This window comes from Balaenoptera acutorostrata, chromosome 11 (genome assembly GCF_949987535.1).
Source record: "Balaenoptera acutorostrata chromosome 11, mBalAcu1.1, whole genome shotgun sequence".
NCBI classification, from domain to species: domain Eukaryota; kingdom Metazoa; phylum Chordata; class Mammalia; order Artiodactyla; family Balaenopteridae; genus Balaenoptera; species Balaenoptera acutorostrata.
The window spans coordinates 94,523,765-94,539,804 of NC_080074.1; the positions used below are offsets into that span (position 1 = coordinate 94,523,765).

Sequence of the window (16,040 nt, forward strand, 5' to 3'; positions counted from 1 at the left end):
ATTCCCTCCTGGTTCTTCTTTCTGCTGATCAGAGGCACATTTAACTCCTGATAAGCTAGGAAACTGATTTTTGGCCTCTAAACTTCTGGTAAGCATAGTCAGATTAGCAAAAAACATTACAGACATACACTATTTGTGTAGCTTTTAGAGGCTAGTTATTGCTCTACTATTATCCCTGATGGAATTGGTAGAAGATGCCCTAAGACTTGATATTGGAGTGTTCATGATGCTCTAGCTTAGTCTTGTGCTAACTTTTGGAGGCCACCTAGGTCTTACTACACCTGAATCTCTCTCTTTCTTTCAAGCTCCACAAGCTCAATACTCTAATGAGACTTTTCACACAGACCAACAATATCAATTTTCATTATGGCTTCGAACAAAAGTCCTCTTTCCCAAACTATGTGCCCACATCCTTGGAGACTTTGTTATCACTAGTGTGGAAGGTCAGTTTAATAAATGTTCAATTATCACAATAATTTTTAAATATCCTCAAGTTAAATCCCTGGGTAGGTTTGCTACTATGAAACATACATATATTTTCCTGCTGTCAAAATCTCATTTATCCGGGCCTTTCATGATCTTGAAGAATTCTCAGGGTCTCTAAGGTTTGATGAATAATTGATGGCCGAGCATCATTAATCTCACCAGTTCCATTTTTCTAGCTCCTCTGTAAGTGCAAAATAATCTCTTTGGTACTTACTGATATAAAAACTGAGTGATTTTGCTGACTGGCTGCTTCGAATTTCACAAGATCCTGAGGAACTGAAGGTTGTAACAGATAACTTATATTTCCCAGGCTCCTTCAGTTCTGCAACAAATTCGTGTGCCTCTTCATCCACTGTCAAATATTCAGTAAAGTTTTCTAAATCACGTATAAAAAAGAGAATATATATGAATTGATATCTGGAACAGCCTTGGCTATAGAAGTCAATTAATTAAAAAAAAAGTATTTAAAAAAATTTTTCCTCCTTCCTTTTGTCAAGTTGAATTATACCTCTAAAATTACTATTAAAAAAAGGTGACTAAGAGTTCAAGTTATTTTTTACAATAGTTTTAAATAACCAGATTAAAATATGGTGCCCAAATCAATAAAACTAGGGATGGATATATACTGCATTCTTACATACTGTCAACCAATAAAATTATATACACAAAATAGAAGTATAATGTTAGGAAAAAATAGCAATAATCAACGTCCTCATTTGGATATAAAGGATTAAAAAAACAGTACCAAATGTTGTATAAGTTCTTTGTGGTAGCATTAAATATCCATAAGTGTCTTAAAATATATTGAATTATCTCTATTTAGAAATAATCCTCTGGATATATTTTTCTGACACTTGTAATATTTTTGCTTCATTGGTTTGCTTTCAGAAATTTTAAAAGTAAAAATGATTTTTGCATTGCTTCAAAGTCTACATCCTGCTGCTTATTCATTTGAAGTTGTTATCATTTGGTGACTATAATAGCTGTCAACACAACACACCACAGTCAGATAAAAGCATGATTGAACCTTCATGGAAATAGGCATTACAAAAAATTCTGAATTATAAGACCCTATTTTCCATAGAATATATTGAGGAATAGAAAAATAAAAGATAGATTAAGGGAACTTTTTTTAATACAAGTAATTTCAGGCAAATGTTAAGAATTTTGACTCAAATAATTGGAAATTACAAAGGATTTCAATGTTATATAATATTTGGGTATGGTTGATTGCTCTATACTCTAGTATAGAGGAATTCACAGATCTTGTATTTCATTTTATTGAATAAAATGGGGACAAACAACATGTCATATATAAGATTGCATGATTTGAATACCTTATCCTGTAAATAAGGCTGTCAATTTAACCTCAGATTTTGGCAACTTGACAACTTTTGCTACCCAAACTACTAGACAGGAAAGCATAAAACAAAACAAACAACAAATAACTATGAAAACCTACCAAACAACAATTCACTTATGATTTATGATCCAAATTTACTGAATGCTGTGGCCCTGCCTTTCATAAATTAGTGAGTTAAATATAAAGAATAACTCTCAGTTGCTAAGTGAATACAATATATAATATAGTAGCTAGAGTGGAAATACCAGTTGCGATGTATTTTCTATTCTACTACCAGCTTCTCTTTGGGAAAATGTGAGTGGTGCTGGTTCCAGGGGGCACCCGCTAAGGGGAATAAGAGTAGCTTGAGAAGCAGGATACAGGTCTGATACTCTTGGGAAAGTAGCCAGGTTGTCAGCAAAATTGTTTTGCTGCATGCTTCACAAATTTGTGTACTGGAAAACAGAATATTTCTCCAGGATATTTTGTAATTTGTGGTGGTTAGAACCTTAATTCAAAATCTTTCCAAATATAAAGTTTCCTCAGTGGCCTGGGGTACATGAAATGTCAGGTAATGAAGTGTATACAGTTGCCTTGCAATGTATGAACTACCCAAACCAGATTCTGACCCAATCTGTTCATTTTTGTTTTCTGGTTTCAGTCTGCATTGGATACTCAATTAAATTCTTCCTTTTCTTTACCATCTTTCTTTAGATATTAACTGTCTACCATCAGTCTTTCTTTCTTAATGTAATTTTTAAAAGTTTCAATTTCCTTTCCTTTGCACCATTACTTATTTCCTCTGATTTCCTATTAATTTACCTTCTCTTTCCATGTGGATATGGAACCCATCAAATGCAGTGGGTGGTTTTGGTGGTAACCAACTCAATATCATTTGGACAGGGAAAAAAGAGAAAGAGCTGGTCATCGACTTCTCAGTCTCACTGAGTGTATTGTTATTTTCGTATTCCACGGGAAGAACACTGACAAATTCATCTTCACTTTCAGGAGTCGCAGATGCACTGTCCCACCAATATGGCTGGGATGTCGTTTCGTAGTCACTGCTGTTAAAATCAGGCCAACCAGAAGAAATGTTGCCAGAGGGAATTTCAAGAGTGTCATCAGTAAAATGGAAGAGTTTGTCTTTTCCCATTGTATCTTGTGATCTCATGAACGATTCCTCTGGGAAACTGCCACTCTGTTCTTCCCAGTTGTTTTTGTTCAAGTTTACTATACGAACTGAGATATTTTGAGGAGGATAAGGGGCTGTAAGAGAGAGAATTATCATTTTCAAGTATTTTTAACTATTATAATGAATACTTAATCTATTAATGAGTCAAACATACAAGCAGATTTAGAAAGTAGAGTTTAGTTTTACTTTTACTGTATAGATAATTTACATGAAGAGCAAGTGTGGTTTCAAGTACACATACATCTAAGATTTTGTACACAATGTGCACACATTATCTTATCACCAGTCACACTTCAAATATTGATACATTAATTCGTGATACTATGCTTGTCCAAGTGGTGATTTAACCACTTCCAAAGTAGAGTTACATACATATTTTTCAGCTTATCACAATCTCCTTTTTTAAAAACGGAGTCTCTGTCACTAGATCTTTCTTACAAAAAAAGCAACTATCGTGTTTTTATAGCTCTCAAGATAAAAATACTCCCTGTGACATAGCTGCACTTAGGAGAGTTAAATGTCTGAATTGCCTTCAGAAACAATAACATGCATGTTGGAAATACGGCTTCACTCCTCATCTCTAAAATAAAAACTATGCACACAAAATGAGTTTATGAACTATGGAATCATACTTTTGTACTGGTAGAAAATTACGAAGGCACACTGCATGGTCTCCACCTGCAAAAGATTGTATGCATCCTTCAAATAGCACCTCGACTCTCACCTCTTCTACGAACTTCTAATAAAAATTAATCTCTCCCGCCTTTGTGCTGTTATATAAGTTTGTACCTCTTTAATAATATTTATTATTGCATTCTGCCTGGTATGAGTGCCAGTGGTACCTCTACCATTTTTGAGAACAGGGAACCATCTCACCAGACTTTGTCTTCATCTCTCCCAGTACTTTAAACAACTCCCAGGTAAAAGATACTAATTAGTTTCTTTACTTGAATAATGAAAACTGCAAGTAGAATCTTAGATGTTGATGTGAGGTGAATAAAATTTAGCTGAAATATTTTCTTTGCTTTGGCCTAATTAATGAGAATTCAGATTTTTTCAACACATCTTAGAATTTCAGAATGGCAGGGTCTCAGAGGTGATCTATTATAACACATTCCCAATATTTGTATGAATTGTGTCTCCTGCATTCCTATTGAATACTTGAGGACATTAGGCATGAAAAAATATCAGTCATATTGGTATTGGCAATGGATATTTAGTATGTGTATATTTATATTACCCATCCATTCTTCCATCTACCTACCTCTATCTATCCATCCATCCATCCATCCATCCATCCTATGATTGTGCTTCATATTAGTGATGCTACTAAAATTAATAATCTGATAATCTGTAGTAGAACCTCTCACATCTGTTCTTCTGTCATGTGAGTATTTTGTCAGGTTATAGAATAACTGATGTGCACTTGATCCAGTTAAATTACTTAATTATAACTTTTGGTAGTATCACACAATTTTTTTAATTCAAAGATTATAAATCTATGATTTCATTGACATATTTAAAATTTTTCTTATTGAATATTTTGCTCAATTCCTTTTACATTGATAGAAAATTTGTTTTAGGTTACTAAAATACATATTTATTTTCTTTCTTAGCTCTGGAACAGAATTTTCCTTAGAATGATAGAAAGTGTATATATAACAACATATAATTTAATTATATTTTCACTAATTTTGATTCTTTGGAAGACTTACCAGTTCTGTGCTGTTTGGGTTCATGACTGACACCACTGTACTCCACAAGAGTGCTTTTATTAAAAGTTGCCTCAGATACCAGCTGAAAGGTGATATTACTATAACATATTCCTGGCAGCCAGTGATTAAATACTGTTTTTCCCTTAAAGAAATCTGAGAAGAAAAAAACAATTATATTAAAATTTCAGTTTCCTAAATGCCACACACTTCTAGAAAGTTCTGAACAATTATGACTAACTATCCATAAAATAATATTTCCTGCAACTTCTGGCATGGTCTGTAATAAAAAATTGATATAAGGCTAGAGATGATAATTTGGATTTTTTTGGACACAAACTGAAAGGCTTTTTTCTGCAGGGATTGGATACAAATGGAATTAAAATTTTATTACAAGAACATTTGGTGTATTAAGTGGAGAAGATAACATATAGAAATTGTAGAGATTAAGTTTCTGCTAGCCATTTACTTTAAGATAAAAACCCAAGGTATTTTGCCAATTTACAACTTGGGAAAAAAGAATTTTACAAGAAATGTTTTCACTAGTCTCACTTGTAGAATATAGCCTATATTAAAAATAAAACAGTTTGTCTGTCATTTGGCAGATAGGACCTGCTTGAAAAAAGAAGAAAATAAAAAATTTGAATTTTATTTGGAAAACATTTTATTTGGAAAATAATAATAAATTTAAAAATCCAATCCAAGTTAGAAAGAAATGAGAGAAACAAAAAGTACCACTTATTGAATGAAAAACCAAAAATAATTTAAAATTAATTAAATTTAAAAAGAGAGTATCTTAATTAACTTATTTTTAAACTCCTGGCATTTAGCTCAACAAAAGTTTCAGTGACTACTTTTCAATTATTTCTGAACTTATATTTGCATGTGATCAAAAAGCAAATAAGGTCCCAATTATTAATTTGCAGATAATCTGTTTTCATTGAAAATAAAATGCAGTAATTTATGGAGTCTCTTTATGTTTATTTGATTTTTTTTTAAGTTTAAAAACCCTGTAAATTCACTGCATATATTTTAAACAATGTCACATTAAAAAAAATCCATGGAAGATTCAGGAGTTTGTAAAAGCAGCAAGTCAAAGTGATATTTCTGGATATCATGCCCTATGTGGTTGAGTACCTATCCTCTACTTAGTTTCCAGTTACAACTAGTCAAATTTGAGACCATCATCCACACTCTCTGCAGATAAATATTATGGTACTGGGTCCTGAGAATATTTACGTTTTCCCAGTTCAGTCCCCAAAGGCCCTCCCTCCTTCTCTCCCTATCCCTCTCCCTCTTGACCTGCCTCTGCCCCTGAAAAGTTGAGTTCTTTCGAAATTATTAATTCCCCTAGGCTCTCCTCTCTCTCAAGATCCCATCAAGCCAGTAAAAATAGTGAAACCGATTTTTGTATATTAATGCAATCATTTAGCTAGTCATACAGATAAATATATACAAAGGAACTAAAAAGCATTGTCTTTTGCATTTTTTAAAAAAATTTATTTATTTATTTATTTATTTATGGCTGTGTTGGGTCTTCGTTTCTGTGCGAGGGCTTTCTCCAGTTGCGGCAAGTGGGGGCCACTCTTCATCGCGGTGCGCGGGCCTCTCACTATCACGGCCTCTCCTGTCGCGGAGCACAGGCTCCAGACACGCAGGCTCAGTAATTGTGGCTCACGGGCCCAGCTGCTCCGCGGCATGTGGAATCCTCCGGGACCAGGGCCCGAACCCGTGTCCCCCGCATTGGCAGGCGGACTCTCAACCACTGCGCCACCAGGGAAGCCCTGTCTTTTGCATTTGAGAATAATCTTGGACCATCTCCAAGTGAAACTTTGTGAAAGGCACCTCTCTAGCTTCCCAGTTCTAGAAGTGCCCTAACACACTCAGAAAGAAATGGTTAAGTGAGGTGCTTCTAAATATAAGTTTGAATTTGTTTCCTGCACCAGACATGCAGGAATAATATTTGGCAAGAATAACATGTGAGTCACAATAATTTGAGTTTTTCTTATGCTTACGCATAACACATGACTCTTAAAGAACCAGACATTCTAAGACTCCTCATAACAATATTTTCATGCATCAGTAACTATTTTTATTGGTTCATTTATGACCAAATAGTGAATTATAAGACCTCTTCAGAGCAAGAGCAAGACCATTTGGCAAAAATCATGTAAAAGTAATAGTCATCATTTTTCATCTTCCTTTTGCCTCTTACCTTTATATAGCATTGTCCGGAAGTCTTTACCTTCCCAGTAGCTTATGTTTACTCTTGTGAAAACGTTATATTTTTCTGGATAATGAATTTCAAACAGGACTCCTGTTTCAGGAGAAGGTTTATAGTCATATATTGAAACACTGGTTACGGGAAGAGGTTCTGCAGAAGGAAAGTTAATGGAGAAAGGGGAATTAAGAAAAGAGCAAAAGGCCATTATCAATACTTAGAAGGGCCAAGGATTACACCTATTAGAATTTTACACATATTTTTATTATCTGTAAGACACTAAACTCCTCAGTACTCCTGAGTTGAGTGTTCTCTTTAGCAGTAATTAATGATGCATATTTTAAATAGTGATTTCTGCCTTTCAAAGAACTTTCATATTCATTTTTCCATTTGCCTTTTGCAACAACCCTGAGATCTAGGAAGAGCAAATATTAATATCATCATTCAACATATAAAAATAATGATAACTCAGACTTTAAATTACTTGTCAAAGGTAATTTAACAAGGACATGGCAGAGTCTGTATCTTCAGATTCCTAGTTCATTTTTCTTTTCCCCAAGCCAAGAAAATTTGACATTAATAATAAATCAGTAGAAGAAATTATGTTTTGGCTCTAACCAAGGATAAATGTTTCAATAATCAGTTATTTCTTTGTGTGAACTTAGCACATTTTTAATGTTAAGTATAACATTGCAAACCATCCTATGTTGTGAGGATTATAGTTTATGATGTTTATCAAACTCTTCTTTCTACAGAAATTTAAAAATGTTTATTTCTATTTTGCATGAGTTGTTAACTCATCACAAAACTTTGTAAATACTCATTTTTTTAATAACTGTGATTGATGTATGTCTGCATCTCCTCCACATCCCATCCTTCAGCCAAAGTCTTGTAAAGTGCCCGAGGCCACTCACCCTTCAGTAGGAGCTACTGGATAAGTTTTACTTGCATTCATTTCATTCAAGAAAATATTTTACATAATTTGGCTTGGAGTCATCTCTTGTATTATAGAAAAATTGATTTTAATTCAAAATTTTAGAATTGAGAGGATTCTTGGACATCTATAGCCTAAATGAAATAGCCTTAGTTTAAATTTTATACGTTGAAAATTTCAGTTTCAATAACATAAGAAACCAAAATTGACTTAGTTCATTCAACAAATAATTACTTACTTTGTCTCAATCTGTAGCTAAATATCTTTCATTTTGTTCTTCAGTATCTCAACCTATTTTTGCTTTTGACTGATGATATCCAGGGAAGACTGAAAATACATGTTAAAAGTCTTAATTTTTTCCTGGAATTTTCTCATAAACCAAGCCAACATCTATAAAAAAGTTGGAAGGCCTTCAGATTGCAGCATGTATTGGGATCATGTCCCTGTAGACTATGTGCAATGTTCTCTGGTTAGAATGTTTCTATTTTATCTTTGTATCATCCTTGGTTTTCCTACTTAAAGGGAGAACAGAGTGAACTCACTTAAGTGTCATATAAAGAAACCAGCAAACCAAGCCCTGAAGACGCTGAGTATTTCTCTTCGATTAATCCCAAAGAAGTCTTGAACCATTTGAAGATCTTTCTTCCAACTCAGTCTAATTATTAACCCAGGGAGTCTACACAATCCGCTTATTGACTCTGGATATGAGAAACAAAATGAAAGCTAACAGCAAACAGCAGCCACAGAGCCATAACTCTTCCACTGCTGCAGCCCAGTTTCACATCCTCACCAGGGGTCTGTCTACTGGAAAGAGAAGTTAGAGGTCCACTCAATCTTTCATGCCCTGAGTTAGGAAGTCTGCACATCAAAGCCATAGTCAAACTTTGAAATTCAAAAGATACAGGAGGATTAGAGCATAGATATTTTATTTTGTGATTTTTCTGTTAGCTGTGCCAACTTACTTAAATTTTAAACTAAGAGAATTTTTAAAATGCCCACTTACATGTTTGCTTCCTGTATTTCCCTCAGCTTCAACATATATAACCCAGGTCAGCTGTAAATTCTAAAGTCCATGCCCGGGCATTTTTGAGGTATATTCAGTACAAGAATTACTGTTTTCTAGAACTCAAATGCATTCTCTAGAAATATTTTACCATCTCTCCAGTTACTTCCCTCATTGTTTTTCTTTTTGAAAAATTAAGGGACGTGGCATAAACCAGAGCTGTAATTACTCATGTGTTTTTCAGTGATGACAAGGTAAAATCTTGATCTAATTCATTACTCCTTTCTCTGCCAACTACCCTGTTACACTTCCCTTTCTTGTTTTAGGAGCCAGGTGAGACTGGACAGAGAAATGCAGTTGTTTAAAAATAGCAATCATTTATTATCTTCATTTATTACTTTTTTGTCTTTAGTTTTTCCTTTTTAATTAAAAAAATTAATCATTACAAAATATAGTGATCCCATTTGCCTCCCATAATTTGGCCAGAGGTAAATTATTACTCTGAATATGGTGTTTCTCTTTCCATGCATGTTTTTCACTTTTATATTTGTAAGTGTCCAATATTCATATGGACTATTACTTCACATACTTTAAAATGTTATGTTGATGGTACCATATTGTACGTATGATTCTGCAGCTTACTTTTTGTCACCTAACATCGTTTTTGAGATTTGTCTGTCTTGATGTATCTCTAGAAAATTAAGTATCCATTTTACAACTACACAAACAATAGAATTTATCTGTTTTTTTTGTTGTTGTTGTTATATAGGTTGTTTTCAATCACTCACTTTTGCAAATAATGCTGCAATAAATGTTTTGGGACATGTTTCCTTAGGTTGGAAATCCTGTATAGTAGAGTATGCACATCTTCAACTGTATGTGATATTGTGAAAATGTTTTCTAACTTTATGTCAATTATCTATCAGTTGTGTGTGATAGTTCTTGTTTCTCCATATTCTTTTTCCAACACTTACTTGTATCAGTCTTTTTATTTTTTTTAATTAATTTATTTTATTTTATTTATTTTTTTGGCTGTGTTGGGTCTTCATTGCTGCACGTGGGCTTTCTCTAGGTGCGGTGAGTGGGGGCTACTCTTCACTGTGGTGCGTGGGCTTCTCATTGTGGTGGCTTCTTTTGTTGCTCTAGGCCTGTGGGCTTCAGTAGTTGTGGCATGTGGGCTCAGTAGTTGTGGCTCATGGGCTCTAGAGCGCGGGCTCAGTAGTTGTGGCTCATGGGCTCTAGAGCGCAGGCTCAGTAGTTGTGGCGCACGGGCTTAGTTGCTCCGCAGCATGTGGAATCTTCCCAGACCAGGGCTCAAACCTGTGTCCCCTGCATTGGCAGGCAGATTCTTAACCACTGCGCCACCAGGGAAGTCCAGTCTTTTAAATTTTGGTCACTCTGAAGCCTGTGAAATTTTGTCTCTTAATTTCCTGTTCACGAAAAAGATTGAATATCTTTTCATATGTTTATCTGACATTCAGCTTCCCTTTTCTTAAAATCATTTGTTTGATACCCTTGCCTGTTTCATGGATTCTTTTTCCATATTTTCCTGCTAATTTCTAATGCAAACTTTGTCATATACCACTTCCCCATTGTCATTTTTTATTGTGTCCTGTGCCTTTCATCTGGATACATTTTTCTTCTTGCTGAAACATATAATTTAATAGTTATTTAAGTTAGAGTATGGGTGTTAAATTCTCCTAGGCTCTGTATACAAAAAAATTTTCTTTATTCTTGATGTAGTTTAGCTGGGTATAGAATTCTGGGTAGTCTGATTTCCCCTCAGCACTTTGAGGATATTGCTCCATTGTCTTCTTGCACCAATTATTGCAGAAGAGAAAGCTTCTGTCAGTCTAATAGTTATTTTTTTGTGGATATTATGCTTTTTGTCCATTAGTATCTTCTAAACTTCTAATTTGTTTTTATTTATGCTTGATCATCTGCAGTTTCACCATCACATACCTAGGTATGGTCTTAGTTTTGAATTATGGTCTAGGTACTTGGAATGCTTTGTCAATCTGTGGATTCATGTCATTCTTCAAGTCTTGGAAATTCTCATACTAATTTCTTCAAATATTGTGCCAATCATCCCCTCCATTTTTTCCTTAATCTCTTAATCTCCTTAGTTAGAATCTCTCCACCTCCATATCTGTGGGAGTATTGTCTCACTGTGCTAAATCATGGGACAATGACACAGTATGATCTTTCAATTTACTGACTTTATTTAATTTTTATTAGTACAGAATTTATCCCATCTATTGAAGTTTTTCAATTAACATTAAATTTGATTAATTAAATTAATTTTACCTAGTTTAACCAATTAAAATATTAAATTAAATGATTGTATTTTTTATTTTTAAAATTTAAAATTTATATTTATTCTGTATGTTTCTGTTTTATTTTTGCCAATTTTTGTTTCCTTATTCTTTAATTCTTTTTTAATATGTGTAATTCTTTCATTTATCACTTTGTATGTCATAGCATACCATAAATTTTTGTTACATTGCTACATAAAATATAATACAAAATGTTATAATAATTTTGATGCCTATCTTTTTTAGCATAGATTTCTTTGTGTGTTCTAAAATATAAGCCCTAGGCCAAATTTTGTTTTCTCATTGCCCCATTTCTTGTTTTTTCCTCACTGCTTTGAGGCAGTTTAGCATCCTTTCAGCTCACCAGAATCTGCAGTCTAGAACCAGGGCATATAACATTATTTTGGGGTTCTTCATATTGTGGATGATATAGGTTTTCACAAATTCATTTTCTGAGTCAGAGGGTAACTAAGCTTGGTCCTTGATAGTAAGAATGCGTGTCCCTTGCCTGTATCCTTAGGCCTCCATATGTGCTTTTTTTTCACAAGCAGGAAGAATCTTTGCTCCAAGCAAAGAGTCTGGCTCTGGGCCATATCTAATGTAGAGCAATTCAAGCCTTCCTCCTCTACAGGGGCCCAGATTCAGTACTGTCTCCTTTCAGACCCAGAGCACAGGGGCCCCATGACTTCAGCTTACTTCCGTACTTTGAGTTTCTGATTAACAGAGACACCTATCTTATTTTTGAGCCTGGAAATATACTTCTGTTTTTCTTTTCACTTTTTGGTGGGAGCACAGAGTGTATGAGAAAGCAGGACTTTACTGCATTATTTTTACTAAAAATCTTACCATGAAGTTCCCATTTTTTCTTTTAATAAAAAACTTTAAAATGACAATTAATATCATTATTATTTCCTCATTAGGCGTTCCATGTAATAAAAACTGATGTTCAAATTGAAGAATATTTTTTGTTCCTTCATTACCTTTGAACCATTCATACAGATCATAAATAGGAAGATTTTTAAAGTTCTGGATGTGGCTATCTTAGAAGATGAAAAAACAAAAGCAAATGTGGAGCAAATACTGTTTCGAGAAAGCAGAGGTAGCTTTGTACTTATTAGTATCTGCTAAGTGCTAAGAGGTGCTTCTTTCTGCGATTGCTCTGTTTTGAGGAACTAAAACTAAAAAAGCTGTTGAGTCAGTGATCAGTATCCTTTGCTTTCAATGTGACCAACCTAAGAACATGTGTCTTCTGACATAGCCCTCTTGAGGGAGATGAACATGGGATTAGCCCCTCACTTTTGATAGCAGGAGTAGGGAAAAGGGACCAATCCAGGTCCCAGGCCAGAGCTCTTGTAATAGGTATTGATGCTAATTTGAGACCTGACCTGATGGTTCAGTTATATCCAAGCAGGCCACTGAGGTGAGCTGGCTGCAGCAGCCACCCATGGTCCAGGAGGATGGTTACCGTTACCCCCACTAACTTAGTTTGAGTCTCCATCATTTCTTTAGTAAGAGAGCAAAATTTGCCACCCCAAACTGTATCTCTTTGGCATGAGGAGTAACTTAGGCTGAGTATTTTTAAGAAAAAGAAGACTCAGGAAGAACCCTTAATCTTCCCCATAACTGCCTAAAAGAATTTAGACAGAGGGCCTGTTCCTGGAATAGAGCTATCACCAGAGGTATTTGCAAAGAAAATGGGCTGAAAGTGGCAGGGGAAACTCAGCAGGGCCTGGAGATCAGAGCCCACTCTGTGTCCCATTGTTTCTGCATGGCCCAGCAAACATTTGTTTACCAAATGTTTACTTTTCCATCTCCAGGTCAATTGCCTTCCTCCCCTTTGTAGTCCCAAACCACCACCCTGACATCCTCTTTTGTCTTTAGCTGAAGATGCTCTTTAAGGTGAAGGTTTCGGCCATTTTGATGAGTTATCAGTTTTCCTGGGTCTCTCCCATGTATACATGTTATTACATTTTAGTTTTGATTTTCTCTTACTAATCTGTCTCACATCAATTTAATTCTTAGGCCAGCCAGAAGAACCTAGAAGGGTAGAGGAAAATTCTTCCTCTATGATACTTTCCTGGAATACTTAAATAGCCTTCTGAATTATTCTTCCTGCCTCCAATCTTATCTTAATTTTTCTTATTTACTTCTGTTCAAAACTTTTAAGTCTGCAGGCTACTTGATACTCTCACTTTTGTCGGAGTCTCTGACTTACACCTATCACCTTCACCTCACTGACTTTTCCCCTCCTGATCTCTTCTGGTTCTCTTTTGCTCCCAATCCGTTGAGTAATTTTTTATTTAATGCCATTGGCATTAATTTTATTTATTGATCTTATACCAGGTGCTACACACTTTGTTAAGGAGTTTATTTAAAAATTTTTTCTTACCAAAAAATTTATATTATTTAATAGCACCCTCTACCAAATCAGTAATCTATAGCCTGCAAACCAAATCTGGCCTGCCACATGTTTTTGTATGATTTATGAGCTAAGAATGGTATTTACAGTTTAAAATGGTTGATAAATATCGACAGAAGAACACTATTTCATGACATATGAAAATTACATGAAATTCAAATTCTGATGTCTTTAAAGTTTCCTAAGAACACAGCCATGCTTATTTGTTTACATATTATCTATGGCTGCTTTTCTGCGGAAATAGTGGAGTTGAATGATTGCAACATAGATGATATGGTCCACAAAGCATAAAATATTTACTACCTCCGCCTTTACAGAAAAAGTTTGCTAACGTCTGGAATAGATTATAAATTAGAAAACTAAGAGAATGTAATAATCTGCCAACGTCTACATTATGGTTTCCAGTTTTCTTTGGCTCTAAAGTTCATGCTTTGATCCATTATTCAAAATATCTGTGTGATAATTTGTCCATTCCAATGCAGGATTCAGGATCCTGTGGCTTGCAGTTCTGTTACAAGAAGGAGATTTCCCCAATCAAATTGTATTATGTCATTTCTTTGCATAAGATGTGTCCTCATTCCTCAACACTTAGAGGTTAAGGTCTAAACTCTTTTGTAAAGTATTCAAGGCTCCTCCCAACTTTTCTAGCCACCTTTCCCTTTATTTCCTGGAATCACAGGTTCTTGCCACCTTCACTCTTGAAGTTCACAGGTGTGCCGTGCTATGCACATATGCCCCCATTCTTTTTACCTACGATTCCCTTTAACTCTGATTGTGACATCTTCCATTCTTTATTCATTTGGCAAGTTTTCACTAAATTTTAAATACTTGTTTCTTCTTCCCAGTGCTCCCTAAGAAGCCTGGGCAGTCTCTTACATAATTCTTTTACAGCACTTATATATTTGTAATGTTTTGTTTGTCTTTTCCACTACTATATACAATCTCTGAGTGTGGGTATTTTATTTTTATTTCTCTGCCTCCTAGGACATGGCGTAAAGAATGTACGTAACACATAAAATAAAAACTCATGCATTATTTTTATTATCATGGATGAATTTTTATGGAATATTATATTTGTAGAGTGTCTCCATGTGTGTTCTGCAATGTTTACAGCCACTATCTCTAGGACTTTGCAAACACAGGAGACAGTAGTGTGTAAATAGCATTTCCCAAATTTCTAAGCAATTGTTTTCATGTGTTATTTTATCTATTGGGAAACTACTCCTTCTCTCTAATGTGCACATTATATACTGAAGGTTCTCAATCAATTAAATATTAATCAGAAGTCAGAGCCTAAGGGTTATGAAACCCTTTTGAACTGGCCAAATGACTTGTTTGTGCTGAATTTATTCTTTGCCATGTTCCTCAGCTTTCTCTGAGAGCGCCAGACTCAGAACAACTGTAGAGAAATATCAAAGGACTGCCCCAGGGCCAATTGCTTTGTCATTGCTTATTTCATGAAGACAAAGATCTAACACAGAATAAATGACTGTAACAAATGTACCCTTTTATCCTCAATGTGTCAACTCTGGGAGCAGATCCTACAAACGTTTCCTAAACTTCCAAGAAAAGCTTCCCCTTAGAAAGATAAAGATGGCAAAAATACATCATTAACTGATAAATAATGCTAATTTTGGAGCTCAAAAGTAATCTTAGTCATCGTGTATTTTAATACTCTCTTTTTTGAAGAAGGAAGCTGAAACCCATCACCTCAGGACTAATGTCACAGAAATATTTGTGCATTAACCCCCAGTTTTTATATTCCCAACCTATTATTGCTTTAAAAATCTGGGATGGTGTAATTGAGTATTTAGAAATAGAGTAGAGGGTGAGAGACAAGAAACCATCATTAATCAATTTTTACTCTTTAGATATCAATGCAAATTTCCTCTTCTGCTTAAGATGTAGAAAACTGCAAGTCAATACTATTCTCCTGTTAGGGGAAACACTGACTAAAACTGCCCGCCCTGGCCAGGCACCATAGCAGCCACTTGCATGAGTTACCTTAAACAGGAGGTCCTGGTAGGGAATGTGGAACTAACAAGCTACCACGAACCGGAAGAATTCAGGGAAGATCAAAAGGAGGGAGGAGATGCCAGTCCATATGTCCTGCCAACCTCCCAGAATCCTCCTCGCTGGAATCCATCTTGGCTGAGCGATGCCCGTGCCACCAGGAAGGACCCTGAGTCAGAATGACTGGCCAGAGACAACGGGAAGCTAATCCCATCACCGTAAAACCTGAGACTGCGAGCCACGTGGCAGAGCACTTCTCCTGGGTTCCCTTACCCTTCTACTCTCCACCCAGGTGCGCCTTCCCAATCACGTCTCTTGCTTTGTCAGCGCATGTGTTTCCTCGGACAATTCATTTCCTAGTGTTAGACAAGAGCCCACTCTGGGGCCCTGGAAGGGGTCCCCC

General features: G+C 35.3%; 1 protein-coding gene across 3 annotated transcripts in view; it reads right to left on the reverse strand.

Annotated features, from left to right (window-relative positions):
* Window positions 1-16,040, reverse strand: part of PTPRO (protein tyrosine phosphatase receptor type O) — a 235,418-nt gene that overhangs the window by 92,340 nt on the left and 127,038 nt on the right. For all 3 annotated transcript variants that reach the window (XM_057557630.1, XM_057557629.1, XM_057557628.1), the window contains exons 3-6: window positions 6,948-7,106; window positions 4,736-4,888; window positions 2,651-3,094; window positions 701-862 (exon numbers count right to left, since the gene is read on the reverse strand). In XM_057557630.1, the coding sequence (XP_057413613.1) occupies window positions 701-862; window positions 2,651-3,094; window positions 4,736-4,888; window positions 6,948-7,106 (918 nt within the window). The remainder of the gene's footprint in view (window positions 1-700; window positions 863-2,650; window positions 3,095-4,735; window positions 4,889-6,947; window positions 7,107-16,040) is intronic.